The following is a 21059-nucleotide window of genomic DNA, read 5'->3' as shown; positions in this document are numbered from 1 at the left end:
AAAGTGCATAACCTCACATTTCCTCACATTATATTCCATGTACCACTTTTTTGCCCACTCACTTAACCTGCCTATATCCCTCTGCAGACTCCTTGTCTCATCCTTCCCATCTATTTTTGTATCATCTGCAAATATGGCGATAGTACATTCACTTCTCTCATCCAAGTCATTAATATATATTGTAAAGAATTGAGGCCCCAGCACTGATCCCTGTGACACTCCACTAGTTACAGGTTGCCATCCCAACTCTCTGTCTTCTATTAGTTAGCCAATCCTCTATCCATGCTAATATACTACCCGAAACACCATGGGCTCTTATCTTATTAAGTACCCTTACATGCGGCACCTTATCGAACGCCTTTTGGAAACCCAAATATATTACATCTGCTGGTTCCCCTTTATCTATCCTGCTTGTTACCTCCTCAAAAGAATTCTAATAAATTTGTCAGGCATGATATCCCCTTCATGAAGCCATGCTGACTCTGCTTGATTAGATTATGTAATTCTAAATGCTCTGCTATTACACCCTTTATAATAGCCTCTTACATCTTCCCAATGACAGATGTTCACCCAATTGGTCTATAGTTACCTGTTTTTTGTCTCCCTTTCTGAATAAGGGTGTTACATTGGCAGTTTTCCAATCCTCCGGGACTTTTCCAAAATCTAAGGATTCTTGGAAGATTACTACCAGTGCATCCACTATCTCTATAGCTACTTCCTTAATATCCTAGGATGTAACCCATCAGGTCCAGGGGACTTATTGGCTTTTAGCCCCATTAGTTTCCCTAGTACTTTTTCTCTAGTGATGGTTATTGAATTTATTTCCTCCCCACCTTTTGCATCTTGATTATTTAGTATTTTTGGAATGCTATTAGAGCCATTTCTTGGTTCCCCATTACTTTTTCCTCAGCCTCATTCTGTAAGGGGCCTATGTTCACTTTAGTCTCTCTCTTCCTTTTTATATATTTAAAAATACACATGCCAGGCATCTTTCTCACCTGGCCTGGCAGGTGTCCTGCTTACATACTCTCCACTGTATTCATGCAGGACAAGCTGGCACGCCACAAAAGGGAGAGGTCGCAGACTGGTGGAAGAATGCCCAATGTCACGGTCCTCACAGACTTTGAAAATAAGAGTCATCCAGCTGGCTGACGAGGATCTGGACCGTTCCAGTGCTGACGGTGAGGTCGGCGGTGCTCAATCAAGTGAAGACGCAGCAGTGAAACGTCCATCAGACAACCATGCTGTGGGTGAATTCTCCTGTTCCACAGTCCCATGCCATGCACTAATTATCTCTCCTTGCTTTTGCAGACACATCTGGGAAGCAGCCGAGGGGGTCCAAGAGCCAGGTCCGCTACTCGAGCCCCGAAGACACCTCGGAAAAAGAATCTGATGACACCATAATTGAAGACATGTCACAGTGCTCACCCACACCCTCCACCAGCGCTGAGACACACATGTTGGTGGGACCTAGCTGTAGAGTAGCCTTGGGATCACAATCCCCTGGTGAGCACATCACACTGTCTGATCAACAGCAGGTGGAGACAGGGACTTCCCAGGTTTCCGGCACTTGGAGGACTGCTGGAGCCCAGAAATCTGTTGAGTCCTAGTCAGAATAGGAGCCTCTGGACTCTGTCATACCTCAGTTGCTGGAGCTACAAAGGCAAGTTTGGGAACCTCGGGAAGGGTTGTCCGCTACACTCCTTAGATTGCAAGGCACAATGGAGAAGTCTGTCCGCCTTCAGTTTGAGATGATAGCTCCGGCATGCCAATGTACCAAGGTCAACACAGGTAGGATGACAGTTGTTTTGGAGACCTTGGTTCAGGACATTGGTCCTGCACTGCTGTGCAGGCTCAACTCCATCACTGAGGCAATTGCTGGCATCCATCATTGTCAATGTGAGAGGGGTGTGGGGCATCTTGAGTTCAGCTACCCCTTCCTCTCAAGGAGTCAGCCAAGGGCCCTCAAGCACCCATAGGAAGGAGGATCAGCAGGTGCACACCCTGGTGCCATCCACCCAGGGGTCTCCGTGAGTGTCAGGCCCATCTGTATTCCCTCTTCCTGTGGCCTCAGCAGCACCAGCTCCACAGGTTGAGGAAGGTGCCACTGCCACACAGCAGGGCCCTGAAAGCAGGCTGGTGCCCTCCTGGTCTCGGCCCTCCAGAGGACGCCTGCCAATGTCATCATAGACAACAAGGTGTAGCAGTCAGCAGGCCACTTCCACCTCCGCTGTGGATGTCAGGGGAGCACCAAGACTTAGCGGCAGGGTTAGAAAGGTCAAGAAGATTTATTTGCACAATGTGGGCACGGGTGTTAATCACTTGTACTTAATGTTGACCATTGTAAATACACTCCCTAGAATGTCTCCTTGTCTATGCTGCATTGTTATGTTGAGCACTGTTCGTGTCGATCTTGTACCAAAACGTAACTGGGTTCTGCTCTCAGCACCTTTTGAGGTGGGGCTGCCCTCCCATCTCAGCACCATTCCTGACAGGTGAAGGTATGGTGCTGAAGGGACAGGTGATGAAGCCTGACGAAGGATCAAATTGTCTTACACTGTTTGTCAGCAGTGTCTCCATGATATCAGCCTCTTCACAGAGTGTATGTGTACTGCCCCCAGCTAGACAGGTGTCAGCCATTCCCAGATGCAATGTGAAGATCCTCAGGAGTGTCCTCACTACATCTTGTCATCATCCTCCTGGAATCTTGCAGCAGTGAGGGCCTCACGGTTATGCCTGCCTTGTCTGGCTAGTGCAATAGCCTCATCACCCGCACCCTCGCCTTCCAGAACCTCATCACCCTCATCCCCTTCGACGTCCTCCTCATTGGAGGAGACATGCAGCTCTTGCATCTCCTCATCATCCAGATCCTCCCCCCTTTGCATCGCCAGGTTGTGTAGTGTGCAGTAAGCCACTATGATGCATTTGGAGAATGTACTGGAGTGCTCCACTAGATCTGTCCAGGCATCGGAACCTCAGTTTTAGGATGGTGTGCTCAACCAAATTCCGGGTTGTGGTATGAGCCGCATTGTACTTTCTCTCACCGGGAGTCTGAGGCTGCCACAAGAACGTCATCAACCACATCCGTTGTGGGTAGCCTTGTCCCCGAGGCCTGAGGGTGTATGAGTCGTGGACAATTCCGGGGTGTCTTGCACATGCTTGTTATGGTTGCAGATCAGCTGAACATTGAGAGCCTTTGCAGTTCACATACTGGACTGCTTGTTGCCACGGAGATTTAAGAGCTATGTGGGTGCAGTCGATGGCACCCTGCACCTGTGGGAATCTGGAAACCTGAACAAAGCCCAGCACTCTTGTATCCTGACTTGTCTGATCTCTGTCGAAATTGACATAATTGTGCACCTCGGCAAAAAGGGTGTCTGTGACCTCCTGGATACATTTGTGGGTGGAGGCTTGTGAGATCCCGCAAAGGTCCCCAGTGGTGCCCTAGAAGGACCCACTTCCTGAGAAATTGAATGCGGCAGTAACTTTAACTACCACTGGCAGTGAAAGCCCCCTGAGTTCCCGAGGTGCCACGCCCTGCAGAAGGTGGCATATGTGCGTGACCTGTTCCTTTGATATGCATAGGCATCGTTGACAGTGGTTCATGCTCATCTGCTGGTGCACACATGCCATCTATAGACCCTGGTCTAGCAATGCGCCTACGAATGACGGCTCTGTAGGGCTCATCCTCTGCATGTGGAGGAGGCTGTGCTGCCCCTTGGCCTTCAAGGTTCTGCTCCTCCCTTTGATGAGCCAGGCGCCTCCGTCGCATTCTTCTCTGCTTATAGGCAGGAGAGAAGACAATGAAGCAGACAGCGAGATCACCAGACTGCCATGTTCCTGAGGGTCTCCTCACTGCAGTATCAAAGAGACAGAGATGCAATTTTCTCAAGGACTACTCTTGATCAAGTCATGGCCTGTGGCTGCCTCTCAAGGCTCCTTAATGCATGCCAGAGAGCCCAGGCCACCACATGGATGCCCAGTGTTTAGTGTGTATGATGGCTCACCATGCCCACACCCAGCACTGCCCCACACCACATGACTGAGTGGTGGCAGCTTCAGCCACTCGACTGCATCCTGAACTCTCATCTCAGGTGCAGGCATTTTCCTAACCTGGACTCCAAAGCTTCGCGGTTTGCTTGTATCATGAGGGTGACTTTTCAGTGTTAACTGAAACATAATGCAAGGGACTAGGAGCAAACTCCTCTGTCGGTGTTCCATGGTCACCTTTCCTAAGAGGACCCTCAAGCTTCCCCAGTCACCCAATGGATCTGCAGCACCATAGCACTCATTCGAGTTTGAAGTGTGTGCGTGAGGGGTTAACAGTAGAAGAGCAATCATTGGCACTGTCAGGAATTAGTGTTGCTTCAGTGGGCACAATTGTGTAACCAGACTCACTCCATGCCAATTCAGCTCAAGCGAAATGCTGTCAGCTGTGGTGGAGTGCTCATCTTTGAGATGTTTTGCCATTAGCCTGGCCGTTTCCTCCCTCCCCCCACCCCCCAGGCTCCCCACGTCCCCACATGTGTTTGTGCTCAAACTTCAGTCAGTGCTGCCATGACCCCCTCCCACATTGTCGCCCTTGCCCTGTGGTTGCCTTCTCCCCTTTCCCTCTTTGCATTGTTGCCCTTGCTTCGAGGTACCCTCTCACCCTTCTCCCTTTGTACTTTCGCCCTTGACCCAGCATCATAAGCCAGTCATGAAGAAGCCGCTGCGGAGACTTGCCTGTGACCTCCCCCCTGAATGTGCGGAGCCACTGGAATCACGCGCCATGTTCTGTGCACTCGCCTCCGAGTTCCCCTCGTAGTTGAGGTTGCCAGGATCAGGCCTTTTTAGAGGCAGTTGTAAATCACGCCGTTGTGGGATTTAAATTTGATGTTGGCGGGGGGGATGATTCCGTTGTGTGGCCACAGTAATTAGATGCAAATTCATTTCAATTAAGCTTCCAATGTTCGATGGCAGGAAACCTGACCTGCCATTGACAGTGGGGGGAGTGGACAATTGTGTCCTGGATTTACGTTGTCAGGAAACGTGACTAGGGACATCTCGTGATCTCGCCACCGACCACGCCCGCTGCGTAGTGGGTGGAAAATCCCGGCCTGGGTGAGGATGGCAGGTTTCCTTCCCTAAAGGACATTAGTGAACCAGTTGGGTTTTTAACGAAAATCAGATAGCTTCTTGTTCCCTTTTCTGATACCAGCTTTTCAATTCTAGATTTTTGAAACTGAATTTAATTCTCAAACGGACATAATGGGATTTTGTACTCATGGTCTCCGCTTATTCGTTCAGGCAACTGAAGAACTTGATGACATTTGTCCCAAATCAGTCCTTGTTTAAATCTGCACTCTTGCCCTGCCGTGGAGTTTAATTTGAAGTGGTTGAGATTTATTTTTTATATACCAGTTGTTATCTTGGGTGCCTCTTACAAGGTTCCCTTTCAATGCCACAAAGTGCAGGAATCTCCAGTTCCTCCCCCAGTTCCCACCCCTTAACTGAATCCTCTGACGTTGGGGATCATTGTTGTGGCTCCCTGCTGCCTGGCTCCTCAAACATCATCATTGTGTTTTAGTGACCAGATAATGGGAACATATGAATGTAGGAACAGGAGTAGGCCATTCTGCCCTTCAGCCTTGTTCTGTCATTCAATTAGATCATGATTTGTATCTTAATTCCATCTACCCTCCCTGGTTCCATAACTGTCAATTCCCTTAACTAACAAAATTCTATCAATCTCAGTTTTGAAATTTTCAGTCAACCCCCCAACCTCAGCAGCTTTATGAGTGAAAGAGTTTCAGATTTCCACTACCCTTTGTGTGAAGAAGTGCTTCCTGATCTCACCCCCGAATTGGCTCGGCTCTAATTTTAAGGTTTAAGAAATACTAGGGAACCAAGGGCCGCGAGAGAAGGATAAATTGAAGGAAATTAGTATTGCTAAAACAATAGTGCTGGAGAAATTAATGAGGCTAAAAGTCAATAAATCCCCAGGGCCCGATAGTCGACATCCCAGGGTACTAAAGGAGGTGGCCATGGAAATAGTGGATGTGTTGGTTGTCATCTTCCAAAATTCTGTAGGATCTGGAATAGTCCCGGCAGATTAGAGGGTGGCAAATGTAACCCCACTATTTTGAAAAGGAGGGAGGGATAAAACACGGGATTACAGACTGGTTAGCCTAACATCAGTAGTAGGGAAAATGCTAGAGTCTATTATAAACAATGTGATAACGGGACAACTAGAAAATATTAACGGGATTAGACAAAGCCAGCATGGATTTATGAAAGGGAAATCATGTTTGACAAACCTACTGGAGTTTTTTGAGGATGTAACTAATAGAATAGATAAGGGAGAACCAGTGGATGTGGTGTATTTGGATTTTCAGAAAGCTTTTGGTAAAGTCCCACATAAGAGGTTAGTGTGTAAAATTAAAGCACGTGGGATTGGGGGTAATATATTGGCGTGGATTGAGAGCTGGTTAGCAGACAGGAAACAGAATAGGAATAAATTGGTCTTTTTCAGACTGGCAGGCAGTGTCTCGTGGGGTGCCGCAGGGATCAGTGCTTGGGCCCCAACTATTCACAATATATATCAATGATTTGGATGAGGGAACCAAATGTAATATTTCTAAGTTTGCTGATGACACAAAACTAGGTGGGAATTTAAGTGTTGAGGAGAGTGTTAAGAGGCTTTATGGTGATGTAACAGGTTGGGTGAGTGGGCAAATACATGGTAGATGCAGTATTATGTGGAGAAGTGTGAAGTTATTCATTTTGGTAGGAAAAACAGAATGGCAGAGTATTATTTAAATGGTGATAGATTGGGAAATGTTGATGTAGAAAGGGACCTGGGTGTCCTTACACACCAATCATTGAAAGCAAGCATGCAGGTGCAGCAAGTGGTTAAGAAGGTAAATGGTATGTTGGCCTTCATTGCAAGAAGACTTGAATACAGGAACAAGGATGTCTTACTGCAGCTGTACAGGGCCTTAGTGAGACCATAATAAAAACAAAAATACCTGGAAAAACTCAGCAGGTCTGCATCTGTGGAGAGGAGCATAGTTATTTGGAACATCTCTATCACATCTGCTCTTTCAGTATTAGAGATCAGACTATTTGCTGTAATGTACTTTTCTGTGAAGACCAGAGATATTGAATACAGTGTACTGATGCGACTAGGTTCTTTTTAACATCAGAGACTGCTATTTCAAAGTCATTCATTAAGTCCGCCTCTGTGCCTTGTACCTTTTCTGTTTCAGTGACGAGAGCTGGACATTTTTAAGTTAGAAAATGATTTCATGACTGGGAACTCATCCCAATCATGGGAAGAATAAAACCTTCCTTTTCATCCCAGTACATTTTGCCTGCTGTTACCAAGCAAAAGAAAAGTTGTCTTCTGTATCAGCAAATCAAGTTTGAACAAACTGTGGCTCTTAACTTGAGTTCCAACAAGAATGTCAATGGTATGCCATTGCACTGTGCTTTGTTAGTCAGGCTAAGACTAGAGTGTGCTGCATTCAGAATAGAGTCCATTGGGCTCTTTAATGCGAAAGCACAAGTGGGCTTTCTTTCCAGTCCCTTCAAGGTTCAGTGTGGACTGTAATGCGTAGCACAAGACCAGAGTGTCTTGTGCAAGCTCTTTATAAACTCCTTGTGAAATATATCCTCCATTGTGCCACGTTTAAAGTTAACTTTTATACTTTGTAAATGAGAGCAAGTCTTTTGATTACTGTTAGTTGTTAAATAAAATGAGGGGAAAAACACCATTAGGGGGAAGAAAATTTTAATACTATTACTGTGTCTGGTCTGTTGACTCTTCTCCACTTCTGGTGTTTGCCAATTGTGCAGAACAAAACACGCCTCTTCAAACACATTCCACCAGGCAAAAGTTCTCAGTCAGGTGCAATGGTAGTTTCTTTCACGCTCATGATATACCCTTGAAAATATTGACTGAGAACCTCTTGCTTAGACGTGAACTTGCCTCGCGTAACTCTCCTCCCTCTCCACCCTACCAACAGCACAATGTGCCTTGCTGGATGGTTGAACATCCTGGGCTTACACTGTGACTTTCCACACCCCTCCACCACCTCCTCCTCCATACTTCATCTTGCCAACTGACTTGCCACATTTATTAGTTGACGTAACAAAATGTAGAGCACGTGGATAGGAATGCATCTCGTGTAAAAGTCTAGAATTCCCAGACTATTAACTATGCTGGAATGAAAGCCAATGTATGTGGATTGGTGCATAGAATTTACAGCACCAAAAGGGTAATAGGCAGCAGGCCTACGCTGGTGTTTATGCTCGACATGAGCCTGCTCCTACTTTACTTCATATAACCCCATCAACATATTCTTCTATTCCTTACTCCCTCATGTACTTATTTAGATTTTCCTTAAATGTATCTATTTTATTCGCCTCAACCTTTCTATGTGGTAGCAAGTTCCACATTTTTAACCACTTCCTGCATAAAGAAGTTTCTCCAGGGGTAGGGTGGGGTGGGGGGTAATTAGGGTGGGTGGTGGTGAGCATGGGGTGAAAGGGAGAAGCACAGACTAGCTCTTGAGGGAGGTCAAGGCAGAAAGAGTGCAACTCTTTGAGGAGAGGGTTTGAAGGGAAAGCCCTTAAGAACCCACTTGAGGGTAAGAGGTTGAGATGGGCCCTTTAGTATGGAAAGCGGACTTACTGTTGGGGTTGAATGTAGGACAGAGAACTTGAGGGACTGACCAAAGTATTGACGGAATGAAGACTTAATATCAGGAAGAAAAAAAGTTAGAACATGTATAGTAAATTCTTCTAAATCTGCTTACCACCAACAGTGTAGCTGTCTCTCAGTACTGCACACTGCAGGCATCCAGAGGAGCTAATGGGTTGTACGACCACAAACCAATTCATAGAATTAACATGCAAACAATCTGAGGTCTTTTCATCTTGATTCTTTCCAAGCTCTTTTGTTGCTTTCATGCCCTTCTATTGCTACACTGACCTTTGAAATCACTTATGAGTTTTCTATTAAACATTTTTGTGATGGAAGAGAAGATGTTAACAAAGCTAATTAAACTTGTTATATGTAGATTCGTTAACAAAACGTTCAGTGCTTGCTAGAATCCATGACAGCAGTGGGCCAGGTATTGCAGTGTATTAAATGTACACAAGTCAAATCACTGTACTTGACCTATACCTGGAACTATGCAATAACGTCCCAATCAACACATTGAGGAAAATACAAAGCAACTGGGATCATTTTTACTAAAATGAAACAAAAACAGAAAATGCTGGAAAAGCTCTATGTCTGACAGCATCTGTGGAGAGAGAAATAGAGATAACGGTTCAAGTTCACACTTCCAGACTGGCTGAGATTTTCCAGCACTTTCTGTTTTTATTAAATTTTTCACCAAGGTGGTTGATTGTGAGTTTGCTATTCGTTGAAGTATAACTTTCTTGCTCGTTGGTGGCATTTAGGAACCTAGGAACAGGAATGGGCCATTCAACCCCTTGAGCCATTACATTAGGCTTGCATTTATTGCCCATCCCTAACTGTCCTCAAGAAAGTAAACCATTGCTGTACATGTGGTGAAGGTACTGCCACAGGGCTGTTGTGTGGGGAGTTCCAGGGTTTTGACCCAGTGATGGTGAAGGAGTGAGCAACGATTGGTTTGATCACAGAACTGAAATGTACAAGGAAGCTAGACTTATTTATTTATGCAGTCTGATTTCTTGAAACTTTTGTCCTTGAGTGACTCCCAATAAAGTCGAGCAGTATGCGTGTTTTTTAAAGCTCATCATCTCTGAAAAATGTGAGATGACTAAAAGTATGCAATTTTTGTAAATGATCAATGCTTCCCTTTGTAAATGACTTACTGCTGACTAATCGATCGTTCACAGGATTGTGTGGTGAAACGCAGCCTTGAAAGAAGGGGAGAAAATATCACAATGATTAGCTGCATTGTACCGAAACTTTAATTGTAGCACAGTGTCCGGATTTCTGTACTAATAAAATTCTCATTAATGTAGAGGTCACCCAGATTGAAGACCCCAGGGCGCAATGGCGACGGGAACAGGAACGTATGCTGAAAGAGTATTTGGTGGTGGCCCAGGAGGCTCTTAATGCCAAGAAAGAGATCTACCAGGTGAAAAAGCAACGTTTGGCACTTGCCCAGGAGGAATATCAGCAGCTGCATGACCTGTGCGAGAATGACAGCATCTCTTACGTCAGTTGTAAGTACCTACGTGAAGTTCCTTCGGACTCGAGCAGGTGGTCAGTGGGCACCTGTAGCTCATACTGGCATTTTATTTTTGCGCTAAGCCGAATCGATTTCAAATGTGATCAAAATCCAAAGCCGATGCAATTTGTTCAAACTTTAAGACAAATCGTCTGCCCTGTGTAGCACGGCCTAAACGTAAATTCACAACAGCCAGTGCTTCGGAGTTTGAGATTTAATTAATAGATTGCAGGTTGGAAAATTGGTATACTCCCTCTTTTTCCCCACCTCCCCACCCTCCCAACCACACACTCTTATCTGTTGGTATTCCTTAACTTATTATTTCACTCTGGGGAGCTACGAGGAATTGGAATTACTCATCCCAGATGCAGCCAGCAGCTGGCTGGAACGTTGAGGTTTGGTACATAAACAGAAACATGACCTCAGTTGAGCAAGTTCAGATTAGCACTAATAAGGTAACAATGTAGTCATTTTGATGCCAATAACACAAGGCCTTTGTTTCTAAAGAATTTTCCATCAGGTAACCCATTTGCGTACTGTAATTGCTAAAGCCAACATTGAGGCTGTCCTGCACAACCACCTGGCTGTTGCTTCTACTTAGGAAGGTCCCCATACTAGTCGTTTAATTCACCAGGAATGTGGAGGTGTTGGGAGACCAGCACGAGCAGCACACAGTGGCTTTGATTTTAAATTTGGGAGGAGTTTGGTTCAAAGAATCTATTTTACACTTGTGGGCCATTTTGCCAATTTCTCTCTCTCTCTTTCTCCCCCCACCCCGGCTTCAGACGGAATCTGACTTGGATCTGTTGCCCTAGTTTTGCCACATCAGCTGGAAAAACTATGGTTTGAAGGTGCGGCGTATAGAACCATCACAGTCTCTTCGTTTTTAAGCTGTTTTTCCCCCCCCTTCCATCCTATACCACACACACTACTTTGGCAATGAGTCAGAAGGAGAAGGCAGTGGAGATGCAAACAATGCTGGACAGAAAAAGACTATATCATCCACCCAGCCTGTCCCACAGCACCACGATACTTTGTGCATCATACTACAGACACACCCCGCCCCACCTGGTGCTATCTAATCACCTGGGAGGAACAAAAAACAGAGGCACCCTGGCCAACTGGTGGGTGAGAAACCTGACAGATTCCTTCAGTAATCAAATCTGTTCTAATAGACCACTCTGACCCTGATTTAATGTCATGAGGTACTACCCTGACCTTCCCACCAACCAGAAACCACTTCTCATCTCGTTTGAAGAAATCAGCAAATTGCCACATGAGCCAGCAGCCTTTTCTACAGCTCCATTATTCACTCGGAAAAGAGCCACCTCCAAACATTCACCTTGTTTAGTCCTTTACATTACTTTGAGATTGTGACACACCCCTTCTTCCCCCATCACCCCAGCCCTCTCTATTTAGTTGAAAGAAGCTGTCTACCTGAACACAATCTCATCTTCCCATCATTTTATAATACATGACTTTTCTTTCCAAACTATTTTCCGTCAAGTGGTTCATTCCTGCCTATTGCGGATCTATTTTGTTGATGCTATTATGTGCAGACTGACTGGTTGTGCTCCTATTTTATAGACTACATTTAATTTGTTTAGCTCTCAAGGAATATAGAGGGCTAGACACTCCTGAGGATTTTACCAATGGCCCAGAGTTATGTGCCTGCTGTTCAGAAATTTCTTTCTCACTTTCGTTGGGAAGCCCCTAATCCCATTTAACATTTACATGAGAATCAGTGCACTAAAATGCTACACTGCTTTTATCACTGGTGCATAACCAGAACTGAACTGATGAAATCCTATTTCTAATTCATTCTTGGGATTTGGGCATCTCCAGCAATGCTGGCCTTTGTTGTCCTGAGAGGCTGATAGGGGACTCCCTTTTTGAAGGCTCTACAAAATCTCTGTTAGAAATATTTGTAATGGTTTGATACTGCTTGAGCAGTTAAGGTTCAAATTCATTAGTATTGGGCTGGAGTCATGTATAAGCTAGACTGAGTAAGGACGACTTTCCTTCCCCAAAGCACGTTCATGAACACATTGGGTTTTTACAACAATCCAACAGCTTCATGTTTTTTTTTACTGAAACCCGAGTTTCTCAATTGTCCAAAAGTCTATGGCTTAATTTAACTTGTTGCTAAATTTTTAAAAACATGTAGGTAATATTTCCTATTTATTTCAGGGATCTAACAACCTTGAACAACATTTCAGTGTTCTGTGCTTTAAGAATGTTTTGTATTGTAAGTCTTTGTGCTGATTTCCAATGATCAAGCCAATGAGTGGACGAGCTGGGTCATTATCCCTTCCTTAATCGTTTTGAGGTCAGCCAATGTGGCCTTGGAGGACTGCCTCCAGTTCACTCCCCGCCTTTGGCCTCCAGGCTGGGCCTGCACATTAGATACGTCAGTATTCCTTAGTCCCCTTCCTGTCCAGTCGGTCAAATCTCAAGTTGGACCCAACCCTTCTCGCCCCGCCCACGCAGTCAGCCACAACTGCGTGGTTCCCCCTCCCATTGCTGCTTTGTAATCTAATAGTTTGATTGTTTATCTTTTCCTGGAGCTGGGAACTTTTTCTGTTCACTGATTACATATTCCTGATTTTTGTTTTTACAGTGTATTCGGGTTCATCCTCCAATACAAAGTACAATCCTGACCAGATTAAAGCTGAAATAGCAAGCCGAAGAGAGGGGGTAAGTGAGGTTCTGAATCTGGCGTGGGCTGGTGTAGAAAACTGACCAGATTAGGCTTGAGCAAACTGACCTCTTGGGTCAGATCTGAAAAAGTCAAAGTTTTATCATTGTGTACAATTCTGCGATGCTATATGTTGAGTGAATAGTGCGAAGAGGCAGCCTGGAATCACACTGCCAGTTTTACCATTTTTAAAAAGGTGAGAAGAATTCTAAGTCACTTAAAAGACATTTTCTAGCACAGGGTTACTGGCATTTGAGGAAGGAAATAATTACAGAATAACAGGTGGAAATAACAGCAATAAAATCAAAGCTGACCTGGGTTTGTTAAACATAAGCAAAATGCTGCAGAAGCTGGAAATCTGAAATAAAAGAAGCAAATTACTGGAAACACTCAGCAGGTCAGGCAGCATCTGTGGAGCGAGGAAAAGAGTTAACATTTCAGGTCAATGATCCTTCATCAGAACTTGAAGATGTTGGAGGTGGATAGCTTTTAAGCAAATACAGAGGTAGGGAAAAGGGAAAGTGGAAGGCAAAGCAACAGGCAGTGTTGTGATAGGTCTGTGATAGAGTGGAAGGCAGGAATGATTAAATGGCAAAAAGGATAATGGTGCAAGACAGTGTGGGCTGGTAATGGGACAAACATGGAAACAAAAGATGGTTTTCTAAAAGACAGCCTGATTCGAATAAGTTTTTTGGGATCCCTTCCATGAGGTGGATGAGAGTGATGATATTACGTTGCTTATCTTGACTTCCTTTAGGAAGTTCCTTCACGAATCATTAGCACTGAAGTGAGAGGTTATGGAATCAAGGCATGAGTTTCAGTACTGAATAGTCACTGATGTTAATTTTAGCTGAATTAGAGAGCAGTGGATTGAGACAGATTTAAAATGGAGCATTTTTTTGTTCCATTACACTAATCATCTAGATGAGACTATTTGTAAGCAAGATGAACAATTGGGTGTTGATCTGGAGCGATTGAATTCCAAAGAACCGGGAGTTTAATTTTGGGAGCCATATTTTCGAGGCCTCTGAGAGGGTGACAGGGATGACAGCATTCAATTATGTGGAGGCATGAAGGAAGATGGTATTGCAGAGAAGGTTCAGGGGAGATTTAATAGAAATGCTTGTAATTATGAAAGGTCTTGATAGAGTGGAGATAGAGAAATTATTTCCACTGGCAGGAGGGTTGGTAACCAAAAGAGAGAGTTTTAAGTTAAGTGGCAAAAGAACTAAAGGTGTGTGATGGGATTTTTTTTAAACAAAGCAAGTCATGGTTTGGAATCCATTGCTTGAAAGGATGGTGGAAGCAGACTAATTAGTGACTGTCGAAAGGGAATTGGATAAATACTTCAAAAAGGTGAATTTGTAGGGGTATGGGAAACGAGCAGTTGGTTGAGACTAATAAGATAACTCATTCAAAGAACCAGCACAAGCATGATGGGCCAAATGGCTTTGCTCTACATACATTTTATTTCTTTAGATTCATAGCATCATTGAAGAGAATGGGGCACAAGAAAGATTTGTGTGAAAGGCTTAACTAAATGCTGAAACCTCCATAGAATATTAGCGTAGGTAGGAATATTAACGAGGCTAGTTCCAAATCTAACCTTGTTGAGTTATGAAATGAGGCTGAAGGAATTTGCCCAGGGGATTAAAGGGTCACTGCAGTATTGATACAAACTTTGCTAAGGAACAGAAAGCAGAGAGTAGTGGTGAAGGATTGTTTTTCAAACATGTGGGAAGTATATGATGGTGTTTCCCAGGGATGAGTATGAGATCAGTGTTCTTTTTGATATTCTTAATGACTGGGACTCGGGTATAATTTCAAAGCTTGCAGATGATACAAAACTAGGAATGTAATAACCAATGGGAAGGATAATAACAGCTTTCAGGAGGATATAGACAGATTGTTGAAATGATCGTACAAGTGACTGATGAAATTTAGTGCAGTGAACCGATAAAGTTTGGTGGGAAGAATGAATAGTACAAGTTTAAAGAGGCTGTAGGAGCAGAGAGACCTGGGGTGTATGTGCATAAATCTTTGACTGTGACAGGATAAGTTGAGAAGGCTGTTTTTTTAAAAAAAAAAGCTTGTGGGATCCTTGGGTTTATAAACAGAAGTTTAAAGTATAAAAGCAAGAAAGTTATGCTAAACCTTTATAAATCATTAGGTTTGGCCCAGCTAGAGTATTGCGTCCAATTCTGGGCAAAGCACTTCAAGGAGGAAGTCATTCGAGAGGGTGCAGAAGAGAGAGAGAGAGTTACTAGAACAGTAGCAGGGGTTGAGAGGCTTTAGTTACTTTGAGAGACTAAAGAAGCCGGGCTTGTTCTCCTTCAAGCAAAAAAAAAGGATTAAAAGGAGGTTTGATAGAGGTGTTCAAAATTGTAAATGATTTTGATAGAGTAAATAAGGCGAAACTGCGGCAGAGTTGGTAACCAGAAGACCCAGGTTTAAGAAAATTGGCAAAAGAACCAGAGGCCGGATGAGTTGAAAATTTTTTATGCAGTGAATTGTTACGACGTGGAATGCACTGCCTGAAAGGGTGGTGGTAGCAGATTGAATAATCATTTTCGAAAGGGAATTGGATAAACACTTGGGAAAAAAAACGTACAGGGAAAGGGCAAGTGAGTGGAGCTTTCAAAGGACTGGCACAGGCACAGTGGACTTGAAAGCCCTCTTTCTGAGCCCTGTCGTTCTATAAATCTATGAAGTCCGTGCCTCCAGAGATGGCTCACTGAAATTGGCAGTTTACCACCGAGGAAATAAAGTTCTCATTTTCGACTTCCTTTAGGATTACGTGCAATCCGAGATTGAATGAAAAGGAATAATTTTGCTAAACGTTGAAGGCAATATCCTATGCAGCAGCTCAGGCTTATGCTAACAAAATTCCAAATTCAGTGCTCCGTCTCGAGCAACTTTTCTCAAACTGGTTGGCTAATTAATATATTGTAAGATATTATCATTAAGGGAATATCTCTGAGTTACACCCTCAGACAGATGTGAAGTATTCTTAAGTAAAGGTACATCTGTAAATAGTTGTGATATATAATTGAAGAGGGAATCATGTGTCTTTTTATTCCTAATCCAATCATATTGGCTAAACCCCTGGAAGCCATAAATCCTATGGGTCATTTTCCCTCCCTATTGTCCAGCTGAGTTGTGATTCTACTTTGACTTTAATTTTCTGAATCACTATTTTAATTGTGGCTTCCTTTTCCAATCACTGGCACATTTTTCTTTTAAATAAAACACATATATTTTAAATAGCCATCAGCTGCCTCCCCCTCAGCACCTTTCCCCTGCACCACCAGTTACTTTCTACCAGATTCTCTTTTCGTATTACTTGTTTATGGCATCATTTGAACACTGGACTTTGGAAAAGTGAAGTTACCCACAAGGAAGGAAGTATCAGGTTCTGTATAGCCCCTCATGTCAATGTCTTATTAATCACATTGTTAAGGTTTAATGGCAATCACATTGTTGAACAGGTAATGGGTATTTGCACACCTATAAATGGGGATAGCTGGGACACTGGTGGGTTGGAGTAGTGTTGACTGTGAACTAAATCAATAAACTCTCTCCAGCAAAGAAAGCTGCTGTGTCCTAGTTTTAACTCCGCCACCTGGCGTGGATCCAGTTAACACCAGAAACGATGCCAAAAGAAACTATCCCTACTGTCTGTAATATTAACTGCTTATTGGTAGTGAAGTGGGCCAGGTGCCAGTGGCTATGTTATTTTGCCACTCCCAATCTTAGCTTGAAGCCTGCCAATCTCTGTATTGGCAGAAACTCCTGAATTTTATGAAATTAGGGTCAAATAAAACCATTTAAAAAGATGGGTTTCAATTATCTGAATGGCCCAACTTCACTTCTTTAATGAAGGCAACAGACGGTTTTTGCTGCTTGGTTTTTGGTTGCTATTTTTGCAATCATGAGTGAGGAATGAAATCCATTTGAAATCACACCGTTGACTAAATGCTAACTCCCTCACTGGAACAATTAGCACATTTGTCCGTCAGTCTGATGGATTATGTTTAATTCTGATAATTTGAATTAAAATGGCTAGTTACTGTCTGGATCTGGCTACATTTGTTGGAAGTGACTTGCTTTGTTATTAGGTTTCCAGATTGAAAAGGGAGTTGGCGCAAATGAAAGAGGAGTTGCAGTACAAGGAAAAAGGCGTAGAGACACTACAAGAGTAAGTGTAATATTTGTTTGTAAAAATTATATTTTAAGGTATGTATATTCTTGATTCCAAACTGAGCATTTTTTAATTATATGTTTTGTTTAAGCCCTTTGGTCTTGTGTGAGTGAATGAAGACTAGGATATGGTCCATATGCAAGTGACCATCATAACATGAGAAAAAGCATTCAATGTTTTCAATGTTTGTATATTTGGGTATAAGTTATGAATATGTGACAGATCTATTGTCCAAACTTTTTTGTCAACATGCTGTCTTTCTTATTTGTGATATGACCTGCTTTGCACGTTTCCAAAACTACTTCTGTGTAGTACTTACTGTTGCAATACTGGGTATGCCGGTACCTAATCAGTAACTTTACGACACACCATTAGTGATTATATTGAAGAGTTGTGGAAGTGATTAATCACCTGCTTTCTGGAAATCACGTCTGTGATTTATAATAGTTAAGCACGACTGCCTGGAAACTATAGTGAACACCCAAATAAAATTTAATTTCTCCTTTACTCTCGGATGGTGTTTGATTTAAGACACTATCTATTTTCTGTTTTTTGCATTCTGATTTGTCATTTCACTTAGTATAAAAATGCCTTATATGGTTACAACCAAACTTTGCCTCTAAACCATCAGTGGCTTTTCAAATGGCCACTCTGGAGTCATTTAAATCAGTCTTAATTTTTCTTCAGTGTGAGGAAAGTTTGCAGATGGTATAATCTTTATAGTTTTCCAAAACATGCACTTTTTTCTTATGGAAATGAGGGATGTGAGTGCAGAAGCTAGGACACATTTCTACTGCTGAGAACCTGGGATAAAAGTTGGAAAGTGTTGGCCTACCGCTGGGCCTGTGGCTTGCTAGAAATTGGTCTACAGAAGGAATAGTTTTAAATAACCCTCGAGTGGTGCAGGCCAAGTGCTTGACCTACTCATCATTGAATAATTCGGAAAAGGGGCCCTTCAACAGGCATTGGGTCCTTTGTATGTGTATATTGAAGGCCTCATGCCCGATTTTGGCAGACGCCTGTTTTATTTTGAGGTCCATTTGGGATACCAAAAAATAGACCCCTCAAATGTTGACAGGGCGATCAACCCCTGCACAGATTGAGGCTAGGAGGCTGAATCTTCCCCCCATTGGGATGGGGGGGTGGGGGCAGTGCAGGAGTGAGCACGAACCCGATCAGCGCCCCCGATTGGGTGCGCGCCGCCATTTTACGTGGGCGGGCCTTAATTGGCCGGAAGAATGCACGCCCGGAAGAAGCACTGTGCGCTCCCTGTGTGGGCGGGCGTGGGGATTCCCTGAGTTGGGGTCTGCACTCTTTCACGCATGTCTGCGCGAAAGTTTAAGTTCTGAAAAATTTAATAAAGGAAAAAGAAATATTAAGGACATGTCCCCTCATGTGAAACTGTCACATGAGCTGGGACATGTCCATTAATTTCTTCAAAAATTTTTTATTTAATTAATAAACCCTTCATGAAACCTCATCCCATCAGTGGATGAGGTTTCATGAAAAATGCGAAGGCCGCCTGGGCTTTTTGCCTGCCCCCCGCCAACCTTAAGATTGGACAGGCAGCTTTCTTAACAACTTTAATTACTTTCTTAATAGGCCTTTGACAGTTCAGCGGGTGCACAGCCAATGTGGCTGGGCCCGCCGGACTGACAATCTAAATAATGCGCGGTGATGTCGGGACGCATGCCCGATGTTGCCACGCGTCATTTTACGTTTCGGCGAGCGGACCCCGCCCCCTGCTCGCCGACCCGAAAGTTCTGCCCAGGATGTCTAAATTGATGGGCTTTGCTTCTGCTTTACACCATCAAAAATAAAATATAGGTGCAAAATGTACCAATTTCTACCTCCCGTTTTGTTTTCCTTGCCACCCTGTCCGGTCTTATAGTGCTTTATTATATCTCATCTGGTGGTGTTTGATGCTGGGTAAAGTTCCTTCCACATGGCTTAATAACGTGTCTTCACTATGAATCTCAGACAAACCCTTCTTACTGGACTTAGGTGCATGTTTCAATTTGCTCACCTAAAATCCTACCACTAGTGTAGTAAGGAGAGAAAGACATTAGGCATGCAAATATGGTTGTATCATATTCAACAATTTCAGGAAACATGGGTTGAAATGTATAGACCAGTAAGTGGGGTGTGTATTAACCATAGCACTATAATTGTGAAAGGATATTGAATATCCAACGGCAAAGTGGAATAGAGGATATCTTTTTGTTGAGAAAGGGGAGGATTTTTTTTGTGTTGTGTGTCAGATTCAGTCAAGATGTTGCTGCTCCAAGAGAAAATGAACAAGAAGCATAAAATGTCACAAAAAATTTTTTTCTTTTGGTCTGTTAGTAGTAAGTATAATCAAGGGAGGGGTAAGGTTGCTGGAAGGTGAGCATTTAGTGGAGAGTTAAGTAATGCTAAAAGTACCCGATGAGTGTTCAGCATTGGTATTCACAGGAAGGTGGCTATTAAAATGAGAGAATCTCCAATATAAAACAAGGAGATGGACCTAAAGAGCCTATTCAAACTTCGGGTAGACAAATCATCAAAGATTGATGATTTACATCCAGAACTAACAGGGAAGAAACAGAAAGAGTATTTAACTAACGTTTCCATTTCCCCTGGATAGGAAATGTGTGCCAGGGAACTGGAAGACAGCAAATGTGATCCTACTCTACAAAAAAGACATTGGATGAGAAAGGGAATTATTGGCCACTAGACTTACTTTATTATGTAACTCACCAGTCTGTAATAAGAGATGAAGTTACTAAGTTCTTTCAGAAACTTAATATAATCAGGATCGGGCCATCCAGATTCCTGAAGGGATCTCGAACTTGACCAACCTGATAAAAAAACCTTTGAATGATAAACCAAAGCTGCTCCATTGGCTTTATGTGGATTTTCAAAAAGCATTTCATAAGGTATCCTGCAAGAGACTTGTGGCTCAAATAATGGCACCTGAGATTTAAAGGGATGTGGATAGGGAGATGCTTGGAAGTCAGAAAGCAGAGAGAAGGTAAAAGAAAGTTTGTTGGAGTGGGGAGGTGCAGTGAACAGTGTTCCGTGGGAACCTGTGTTGGTCTCACTTCAATACTTTGTACAAACTGTGCACGTTTAGGATTGGAAGGAAATATTGAAATTTGCTGATGAAGCAAAGTTAGGAGGATGGGACATTGTGAAAGATTAGCAGAGAGGATGGATAGATTAGCAAGGTGAACTGATAAGTAGGAAACACGGGTTAGTGTAGGAAAATGTGAAGTAAAATATTTGGGAAGTAACAATGGGAAGAGGAAATGTATCTCAAATGGTATGGAATGCCACTGAAACCTTGGTATGTGGATTTGTGGGTCAGGAAAAAGGCAAATTACATCTTTGATTTTGTACCTAGAGGCATTGAATACAAAATCAAGAAAGCAATATTGGATTTGTAGAAGCCATCTGCTCGTATGAATGTAATGTAAGATGCAGTAACACTAATTTCTGAAGTATAGCTTCCTGAGCTATGTTGAATATGGGCCACTTTGTAAATAGCTTGAGGCAGGACTCCCGTAATACACATCAATATTTGTGAGTATTGTATGGCACTACTCCTGCCAAAGCACCCGTGATAATGTGAAAAAGATGATTTTAGTTTCTAGTTGGAGAGATTCCCCAAAGCTTAGGGAAGGTCCATACTGCCTAGTAAGTAGAAAGCTATTTTGATTGCCAGTGGGACAGGTTAAGGATTTGTCCTCATGTGACCTGCGAAAATGAGGGTTGGCAATAGCGTAGGTCTAACAATTCACTCTAAATTGACAATGAGTTACATGCTTGGAGGATTTGTTACAATTTGTTCAGTGTAGACCTTTTTTGTTTTTTCTACAACACTTGGCATGCAGCAAGTGTGCTTGGGAAGAACAGGTCGTTTTCAAAGCACTCCATAACTAGGATGTCCCTTGCCTTGAGTCTC

At 43.2% G+C, this 21059-nt stretch overlaps 1 protein-coding gene across 2 annotated transcripts in view; it reads left to right on the top strand.

Moving 5' to 3' along the window:
- The window catches only part of wwc3 (WWC family member 3), a 233251-nt gene that overhangs the window by 108020 nt on the left and 104172 nt on the right, over positions 1 to 21059 (top strand). For both annotated transcript variants that reach the window (XM_078559419.1, XM_078559418.1), the window contains exons 3-5: positions 10006 to 10209; positions 12835 to 12911; positions 17031 to 17110. In XM_078559419.1, the coding sequence (XP_078415545.1) occupies positions 10006 to 10209; positions 12835 to 12911; positions 17031 to 17110 (361 nt within the window). The remainder of the gene's footprint in view (positions 1 to 10005; positions 10210 to 12834; positions 12912 to 17030; positions 17111 to 21059) is intronic.

This window comes from Cetorhinus maximus, chromosome 16 (genome assembly GCF_964194155.1).
Source record: "Cetorhinus maximus chromosome 16, sCetMax3.hap1.1, whole genome shotgun sequence".
NCBI lineage: Eukaryota > Metazoa > Chordata > Chondrichthyes > Lamniformes > Cetorhinidae > Cetorhinus > Cetorhinus maximus.
Note: the sequence above shows the minus strand (reverse complement) of the source record. Positions and strands in the feature narration are given on the sequence as shown.